Here is a 10,479-nt window from a genome sequence, read left to right as displayed (position 1 = left end):
GATGATGATGATGATGATGAGGATGATGATGATGATGATAGTGATGATGATGATGATAGCGATGATGATGATGATAGTGATGATGATGATGATAGTGATGATGATGATGATGATGATGATGAAAATAGTGATTATAGGCTAAAGGTTAAAGCATAGATAATGATGATGATGATAGTGAAAAAAGTGATTATGATGATGATGCTGACAACACCAATTATAACGGTAAGAGATAATGACCATGGTGACAATGATGACAAAAGAATGATGTTGATAATGATGAGAAAGATTATGATGATGATGGTGATAATGATGATAATTTAGGACAGGAATGATGATAATAGTAGTGATGGGGAATGTAAATTATGTCTGGGCAGCCTAAATTGGCACGGGCAAGATAATTTATATTTGTGGGTTTTTTTTACATACTACTGGTACTGCATAGTAATGTATGGTCCTATCATTTAGTCTATTACTACTGCTTTTTTACTTGTAGGGTGGTATCAATTTATAATTGTTAATGTCAATCAATTTAAAGTTTGATTTGAAAAAAATTTTAAGTTGATCAATGCTAACAATTCAGTAGAACTCATTCAATACTTAGATTGAGACTGTCAGAATATATTTATATATACATTGTTTTTTATATATTATATTTATATATTATTTGTTTTTTATTTTTTAAATTTTTTAATAAATTTACAAGATAAATAAAAGATATATAATTTATAAAATATTATGTTTTATTTAAAATAATATTCGAATAAATTTTTTAAAAAGATTTCGTGAAGATGATGGCTGGGAGAATTGGTCATTCACAGAGAAGGGTAGGTGATTCTAAATTCAATTTTTTTTCTCGTTGTAATTTTTTCAATTTTTGTGATAAATGCACAAAAATTTTTATCAAATATGTCGAAAGTTTTTCATATTTCCATTTAAGAATACATAAAATCACTCTCATTTATCACATATCATTTAAATAACTACCTCTTTCTTTTTCACTTTACAGTTTGTAACACTCAGAGTGAAATATAAAAAATTTGGCAAAAGCGCCAAAGATTTTTTGCTTGATGTATAGAATCTTGGGTCCGCTAAATTGAACAATGCCATTACGTTTGCCAAACTGGCTCAAGATTTTAAGAAGATTTATATCACTAAAAATATTACACTTCTTTAAACAAATTATTTGAAGAAAAACGCTAAAATTTATTTGTTCATTTTAAGACGAACATTACAAATTTCCTCTAGGAATAAAAATATTAATAAAAGCGTCAAACAAAAAGCACTGATTCTAATGTTTGGAAGGAAGTTTTTTTGTAAATTTAAAACTAATGGCTAACAGTTTTTATAGAATTTCTAAGATAACGTAAAAATATTAAGTCATATCTGTTTAGTTAGTAGTAACTTGATACAATTTTTAGAAGTAACAAAATTTCACATTTTTATTTGTAACCAATGAACAAGAAATACTGTTGTGAAGTAAAATATACATTTTAAAAAAACGTACATTTACATCACATCAAATGTCTCATATGTTTCAGTGATTGGGATCGACTTCAAGTGAATTCCTCTTGTCATAATCAACAAGTTTGGGCTGCCTTGAATCAAGCGTATCATATCCTGTTGGCGTTTTCGTGTGTCGTACTTGAATAAGACTCTTGAATAATAAACTTTAAAATGTTTTATTGATTAATAAAATTACTGTTTTAAAATTATACAAGATTGGCCCGTTGCTCCAAAATATCGGTATGAATATTCACACAAAATAAATTTTAAAAAATTCATAAAATTGTGGTTTAGTAACGAAACGTGAAAATTTACATTCACTAATTTTTTCAAATGTGAACATTCAAGGAAGGATCCAGAAAACTTTGACAGGAGGCTCACTTTGACGGGAGAACCAAAAATCTAATTTTTTTAGAGTACCTTAGTTTAGTTGTTGGCCTCATTTCTTACTTATCAAACAGTTTTTTCTTATGTTTGTAATTTAAAACAGTATTTTCATATATAAATTGGTGGTTGGCTGAATTCAAAAATATTTACACAACAATGGTAATTGAACTAATGATAGCGAAGAGACACTGCACCAGCTAAATCCGCCACTCTGCATATTTAACTTTTAGATTCCTGCAATGAATAGTTTAGAAATTGTTAAATGTTCTTACGACAATAAAAAAAAAAGATAAAACAAAGAGCAGGTATAATAAACTTGGAATGGCTTTTCGAAATTGGCTGAAACAAATTATCTAAAAAACTTTTCTACAAAAAATTTTTTGGATAACCACCAAGAAATTTTTTTTAATTTTGAAAAGATGTCCAACCAAGTTCATATTTTGTAGGCCCAGTTTTGAATTTTGTGTATTAACACAAACACGAAGTTGAATGAACTGTCACGGGAACTATTGTACCTTTAGTATCTACTGCCACGAAAATGTTAAAAAAATTTTTTAAATTTCAGTCAAACAACTTATATAAGTTCAAATTTTAGAGTTAAAAATTAATTTTCAAACTGATTTGCTAAAATCTAGATTAGAATCGTACATTGAAATTATAATTTTCATACATTTACACCAAGCATAAGAAGAGAGAAAGAGAGAGAGAGAGAGAGAGAGAGAGAGAGAGAGGGAGAGAGAGAGAGAGAGAAAGAAAGAGAAAGAAAGAGAAAGAGAAAAAGAAGAAAACACTAACAAAGTTATGTTATTGAATATGGCGTTTTAAAACAACAATAGCCCACAAAGGCAGAACATAAACGACATGAGAATGCAATCATAAAAGCAAGACTCCATCGAACAGCTTGCAGACATAAAGATAGGGGGTATGTATTTTTGCATAGTTGTTGTTAAATACATTGTAGTAGTTGTTAAATACATTTACTGCATAGTTCGTATGAAACTCTGGCCATAAGAAAGAGAATTGTATTAACTGTATAGAATTGCGAAATAAACTAAACGTTACGTGAAGTTGTGCACTGTGCTGAGAAACCAATATAAGAATGTTACTACAACTATAAAAATATAACATCATTATTCTTTATTGTTATGCCTATATTATAATACTGGTTGGTCTAAAGTCACGATAGAGACAGTATCAACCTGAATAATATAATCTTATTAAAAACATCATTATACATAAAAAAATTTTTTACAAAACAGTTACATAAGAATCCATGAATAAAATATCATATCCCTCCAATCTGAAACACCAAACAACACAATACACACACACACAATACACACACACATACACACATCACCATTTTGTAAAATAATGAATGCAAGGCAGAAAATGCTGAAACCAACCCACGCTTTTCAGATAGGAACCTCCGCTAATTACGGCAAATCATATCGTGAGGCGACAAGCAAAATATGCAAACGTATATTCAAAGCAGGAAAAAAACTTTAAAACCACACTTAAACGTGCACATATATGTAGTTTAGTATAAAATTAATACGAGCATCTAACATATATACGTACGCACGCACACATAAGCATACATAGTAGAGGTGAGCATGGGAACGGGAATCGCGGGTACACATTCACAAGTACACAATTAAATACACGTACCCGCGTACACACACACATTTATACAAACACACACACACAAACACATACACACACGATCGCATAAACACACACACACATATATACACACAAACGATCATATAAACACACGTACACACAGACACGATCACATAAACACACACATACACACACACACACACACATACACAATCAAATAAACATACACACACACGTACACAGGCATTATTCAAGAAGAGGGATGCACAAGGTCCTTCTACATACAGCATTTGTGAGGGAGAAGAAGAAGATCCTGATTTGCAAGGTTCATATGGTGATGATTATGATGATGACGATGGTGATGATGATGATTGTTAGGAAGATGGCGACGATGACGATGATGTTGTTGACGGCATTAATTGTGGTGTTTGTGGCGGTGAGTTGAGGTAGAATAATGATAAGGGGGATGGAATAAAATTTAAAAAAATTTGTTAATGTTGAAGATGTGTTTGTCGTCGTTAAAAAAATGTTGTTTTGTTGCTGTTGTTTTTGTTGCTGTTGTTGATGCAGTTGTTGTTGTTGATGCAGTTGTTGTTGTTGCTGCTGCTAATGTGTTTATGCGTTAATTTTGCACTACTTTGAAACTTTCGTTTAACTTCCCCCCAGTTAAAATTAAAATAAGTCTCGCGAGAGCCTCAAGTTGAACGACCGAAATGTTGTTTTATAGCGGGCAGCTTAAGTCCAACCATCCGGCCGGCATTCTTTTTAGAAATTTTTTTTTTTTCGTTTTTTTTTGCTGATTTATATTTTTGTATAACTTTGTTGATCTTTTTTTTTCTGTGTTTCTTTAGCGATCTGTAAAGTTAAATTGCGTGAATGTTCCATTTATAAGGTTGTGTTGTGTTCTATCTGATGGTGATGGGAATGATGATGAGGGAGGATGATGATGGCAGAGCAAATGATGATGGTGACGGTTGTAGTGGTGGGGAGGATGATGATGGTAAGGAAAACAGGATGATGATGATGAGGATGATGACAGGATGATGATGGTATGATGATGATGATGATGATGATGATGATGATGATGATGAAGATGATGATGGTGATGATGATGAAGATGATGATGGTGATGATGATAAATAAATTGGGGGTTAAGGTACCAGAATTTTGAAATTAAAATATATCGTGACAAGTTTCGTGAAAGGGTCTAGTTAAAAGAAGCGTACGGTGAAGAAATTGTGTAAAAAATATAATTAAGGTGATTGAAGAGTTAATGATGATGCTTTGTAATGCTGATGAATTTGAAGGAGGCAGTGAATTTTTCCAACTATGATGATGATGGCAATTTTAAAAGTGATGACAATAATGATGATATATATTTATATATAGCTACGCAGTTAAATTGTCAAACTTCTGGAAATATCTTAAAATCCATTTCTTTAAAAACTGAACCGATTTCATTGTGAAATATCGAGCTTAATTTTTTTTAACCGCCCGGAGCAATCTTTTCATGATTTTAATGCGTTTACTGATTTTGGTCTTTTTTTATAACAGGTAGTTTGCATTGCAAATACCCGCAAAGACTCATTGATATATTAATTCTTCTAGCAATATACTAAGTATGAAGCGTTAATATTGTTCATGTTACTACATTCTGCCACAAGAAACGACCAATAACATTTCAATGTGTCCGGACCCATCACAAAACAAGTATAGATGCACGCATATGCAAAGCATGTACAAAAAATTCACACGTACACACACGTACACGCACTTACACACACGTACACACACTTACACAGACGCGTGCACACAAGTACTTAAAGCAATAACAAGATAGCAAATAAAAATAAGCGGAAGTAGACAATTGTAATGACATGAAACTTAATTTAATTGTCCCTCTTCTTAACTGGCAGGAAGCAGACGAGGCGCACAGGCAAGCAGAACAAAAGTGAACAAACGTAATAAACCATAGCAAACGAACGAACGAACGTGATAAACCATAGCAAACGAACGAACGAACGAACGAATGAACGAACGAACAAATGTAATAAAACCTGAAAAACGCAACAAATGGGAACTAAGCGAAAATGACAAAACACAAACAAACAAAAAGTAAACATCTCCAAACATGCATGATCACACCAAGCGGAAACAGGCAGGAAAAACAGGAAGGACAAACCAAAAATGCAAATGAACCTGCAAAGTCTGGACAAACTCGGCTATACCAAAGAATTTCTGAATAAGCAAAAGGTTATCAACCAAAGTATTAGGAAATATTTCACTGAAATAGCAACTGCAAGAAAAACATCTTTCAAGCAAATCAAGTAACATTAACATTTTGCACAGGAAAATGAAAACCATCTGATAGCAAATATACAAATAAACATACACACAAACAAACAAACAAACAAACAAACAAACAAACAAACAGACAGACAGACAGACAGACAGACAGACAGACAAACAAACAAACAATTCAACAAACATACATACAAACACACAAAAAAACACACAAAGCATGATTGTGGTGGTGCCTGAATGCATTGCAGATTTCTATTTTTAATCCAACGTTATTAACGGCTTTTTTAATGCGGGCAAGGACTTTTATATGCACTTTATATGCATTTGAATGGTGGGTGGGTGGGTGGACGTTGTAAAGAGAGGTGAAATTGAGTTAAATCCAAATTAGTGAGGGCCGTTTAGATTCTTCTGCTAATGTTTGCCTGCTTCTCGTTAATTTGTCCTTTGCTGATGTGTTGGTGTTTTACAATGGCGAACAGTCTAAATTATGTTGTTATTTGCTGATGCGTTGGTGTTCAGTTGCACCAGAAACGCATTTAACTTCATATTTGTGCCAATGCAATGATGACGTCATGATGATGTCATAATGATGATAACACTGATCATAACAACAACAACAACAACAGCAACGATAATAGAGTATTATAATGATTATAAAGATAAATACTAAAAACAACAGCATTAAATAGCAACAAAATAATGTATGGTCACCTTACCATATAATAATGACTACGTAACGGTTCAGCGATGACGTCACGACGGAGCGCCGATGATGACGTCGGCAGATTTGTCGGGTGTTGTTAAGAATTGCATGTGAGGAGCATGATCGTGCTGCTGCTGCTGGTTTCGTTTTTCCACAAAGTCGGTCTGGTCTACCTCACAACCATTTCCACATTTTCCCACCGCTTATTTTTTTGCTTAACAATCATTTATTCATTTCTTTATTCATTCATTCGTTTGTTCGTTCGTTCGTTCGTTCGTTCATTCATTCACTCATTCATTCACGATCATGTTGATGTTGTGATGATGACGACGTGATGACGGTGATGGTGATAAAGACAGAGGGGATACTGACGACTATGTTAGTGCTGTATGTTTTTCATTTTACAATTTTACTCTTAATGAAAAGTAAACACGTGAACGCTCTGCACTGGCCTCGCCAATTGCCGCTCTGAGATTATCAACTCTAGTGGGGGAAGACTCTTACTAATGGCTATCATGACTTTAATGGTGGTGATGTTGATGATGGTGATGATGATAATGGTGAGTATGAAGAGGGTGACGATGATGATGACGACGATGATGACGACGACGATGATGTTGATGGTGGCGATGGTGACGATGATGATTAGAATGACGATGATGACGACGACGATGACGATGATGATAGGGCTGGAGATAATAATCATGGTGATGATAAAGTTAGTTTTAGTAAAATTTGCGCTCACTATGTTATTAACATGATGATAAAGACGACGATAATGTTCATCCTATAGGTATGTGTTGTTTATGGCTCTTTTTGAAAAAGAAAAACTCAATAAGTAATGGGAATGTCGGTGAAAAACAGAATTGAAAAACGCATACTTTTGTTGTTAAAATAATATGCACCATAAAAATATATATTTATTTAAAGAGTTTTTAATCATCATTAATACCATCATCATCATCACACACATCGTCATCAACGATTCTTCCTACACATTTTCATCACCATCATCATCAAAAAGGATTTTTCCTTGCCATCATAAGTATCATTATCATCAGCATCAGCATCACAATGGCTCACGAATACATCTAATTGCATTTGAAGACAGTCAATAATATTTGTCTCGCTCCCAGCACTGCCTATTTTATTGTTCAACATCATGTCCGTCATAGACGTGTGTGCGTGTTCTGCTGTGCGTGTGTGAGTGCGTGTGTGTGTGTGTGAGTGGTGTGAGTGTGTGTGTGTGTTTGTGTTTATGGAATTACTTTTTTGCCATCTTAATTTTTCAAAAGCGATATGGCAATAACTTTTTCTTTGGCGAATATATGAATATTTTCAATTTAAATTTTGGAAAGATCCTTCTTAAAACTTTAATTGTAATAATTACTTGAAATTACCATTAAGAACAATGTTATTAGTACTAGAATAAAAAGAACACCCAACGCCGTACTAAATTTTGACCACGTTCCCCGTCTAGCGCTGCGGTCGGTGTCAGCGAGTCAACTCGGTAGGAGCCATCCAAGGTGTGAGATTGCGTGTCAGCAACAACCCGACTGAAACTTACTGAAATGCTTCCTCAAATCCCAGTTTGACAATTTTCCGACTTCAGCACGCAAGAGTTGTTATTTCAAATTAAAATTTGCTAAAACTAGCGATGAATGTGATGGTGATGAGGACGACGATAATGACGATGACGATGGGATGACAAAAATGATAATTGTGCTAAGGCAATTATGACGCTGAATATAATAAAAATTAGAGCTTTTAAGAGCAATTGGATGAGTAGTAATACAAATTACTTTAACTGAAGTATTTGTAATTGGTGTAGTTGTGACTCAAATGAAAGTAATCATAAAATATTATTGTGTTTAAAATGTTATTTACGTAGTTAGTATTTATATTATGTAATAATTAGTATTTAGTTGTTAATACGACTTTGTGTAAATTAGTTTATTTTAATTTTCTATAGCAACAAATGAAATTAAATTATACACTAAAGCGTTACCTAAAAAGTTTTATAGTGGAATAATTTGTCAATCAATTTTTAATTAATCTTAAAATAAATTAAATTGGAGTTTGTTTTTTGAGTATAAAAATATTTGACATTTTTGAACTCGAATTCTCTAGAATATTTTTACAAACTTCCTCTAAAAATGTTTAATTAAATGAGTCTTGCCAGGAAACATCACCACTGAAAAAATGAACAAAAAACTACTTCAAATGATTACTGATTAATTAATATTTCCGTTCAAACAACCAAATATAATTTGATTCTAGTCTATATCTACTACATTTAATAATAAACAATTATTTAAGTAATTAAATTATTAAAAATATTATTTCCGAAAAAATTAGGCAGAATATGATTTTAAAATAATAAAATTTTAGTTTTAGGAATTAATAATGAAAAATATTTATAAAAAGAAATAAAATGAATTTTAAAAATTTTCAAAATTATAACCCCAAAGGTAATAATAAATTAAAAGATATTCATCAAGAATTTGATAAAAGTGCTATAAGAATTTTAAAAGGAGTTCCAAACAATGGACATCATTTAAAAAAAACATCATGGTGCTATGATGAAAATGGAACAGGAATGAAAATGATAACAATGATGATGACAGCCGAGAAGAAGAAATCTATGAAGAATGTATTGAACAATGCGATGGGAGCCTTCTATGGTGAGAGCAACATTTGCCACTTATATTTTTGCCTTTAACACATTTGTGAAAGAAATAATAGTGAATAAACAAACGAATAAACAAATAAATAAAGAGACAAATGAATAATACGTAATACAAAAAAATTAAACAGAGAAATAAAAATATAAGGCAAACATCAAAACTATTTAAATAGACGAATTGGATGGAAGCAGGAATGTCAAACAAGATTTGGAGAAAATAAGTTTTGTGGTGAAATGTAATAAACAATTTGTTTATACTGTGCAATTATTATTTTAAATTATTCCATCTGTGTTTGGTTAGATTACGCTGAAATCAGTAAGCTAGATTAGAAGCAATTAAAATATTGTTGAAAAAGAGATCGGTGAAATATTGGAAAAGTTTTTGCCGGCGATAATCTATGGAGTGAGTCGGTTTGACCTCTAAAATCTGAAAAAAATTGTAGCACATTCGAATGTGTTCTCATCTCCTAGGGAAAAAACAAACACAAACATGCAACCACACACTTGCATGCACACAAATACTCACAAATACGCACGCCCCGACTTACACACACACACACACACACATACACGCCGTATAGGCATATATAAAATTTTATATTGATGGATTCAAAGAGCGTAACTGATTTGTGGACACGCGTTTTGCCCATCGCTCGGTCATTCTCGATCAAACACAAAAATATACAAACGCTCGTACAAATTTACCGACGCACATACGAATTTCAAATACGCATACAACATCAAATTCACGTGCAATGTGGAAAGAGTCATAAATTACACTAAATAATCAGTATATTCTCGGCAAGTGAAATGTGTCAGGCTGGCTGTTGGTAGTTCGTGTAACTTTAAATTGAACTTTGCCATTTGTTGTTTTGGAATGTACATATGTTTTTGTAACCCCTTCTCCATATATAGTTTTTTCTATGAAAAAATATGTCAATATTCTGTGTGTGTGTGTGTGAGTGTGCGTGTGTGTGTGTATGTGTACGTGATCATATGAAGTTTGTTTGTTTTTTTTAATTCCGCATTCATAATTTCGTGCACGCTTAAAATGTTTCATCACGTAATCGTTTAAGAATGCAGGTATGATGCTTGTTGTCTGAGAACTATCATGAATGAAATGATTGAGTGAGTGGAAATGGAAATGATGGGTGAATTGAAAATTTTTCTGTTTCGAATTTCAAATCAACTAATCACGTATTTAAAAGACTTACATATCAAAAAAGCCCCAACCAATCACACAACCAAGCTTCCAACCAACCAATCACAC

General features: G+C 32.5%; 1 protein-coding gene across 1 annotated transcript; it reads left to right on the top strand.

Moving 5' to 3' along the window:
• Positions 1 to 5,703: 5,703 nt before the first annotated feature.
• On the top strand, positions 5,704 to 9,245 carry HELRODRAFT_175048 (hypothetical protein; the record flags this gene model as incomplete). Its single annotated transcript, XM_009022488.1, has 3 exons — positions 5,704 to 5,769; positions 8,004 to 8,049; positions 8,995 to 9,245. The coding sequence occupies 3 exons, from the start codon at positions 5,704 to 5,706 to the stop codon at positions 9,243 to 9,245; spliced, it is 363 nt and encodes a 120-aa protein (XP_009020736.1).
• Positions 9,246 to 10,479: the final 1,234 nt, after the last annotated feature.

The sequence above is a fragment of the Helobdella robusta genome (genome assembly GCF_000326865.2).
Source record: "Helobdella robusta unplaced genomic scaffold HELROscaffold_32, whole genome shotgun sequence".
Lineage (NCBI taxonomy): Eukaryota > Metazoa > Annelida > Clitellata > Rhynchobdellida > Glossiphoniidae > Helobdella > Helobdella robusta.
This window is presented reverse-complemented; position numbering and strand designations above follow the sequence as displayed.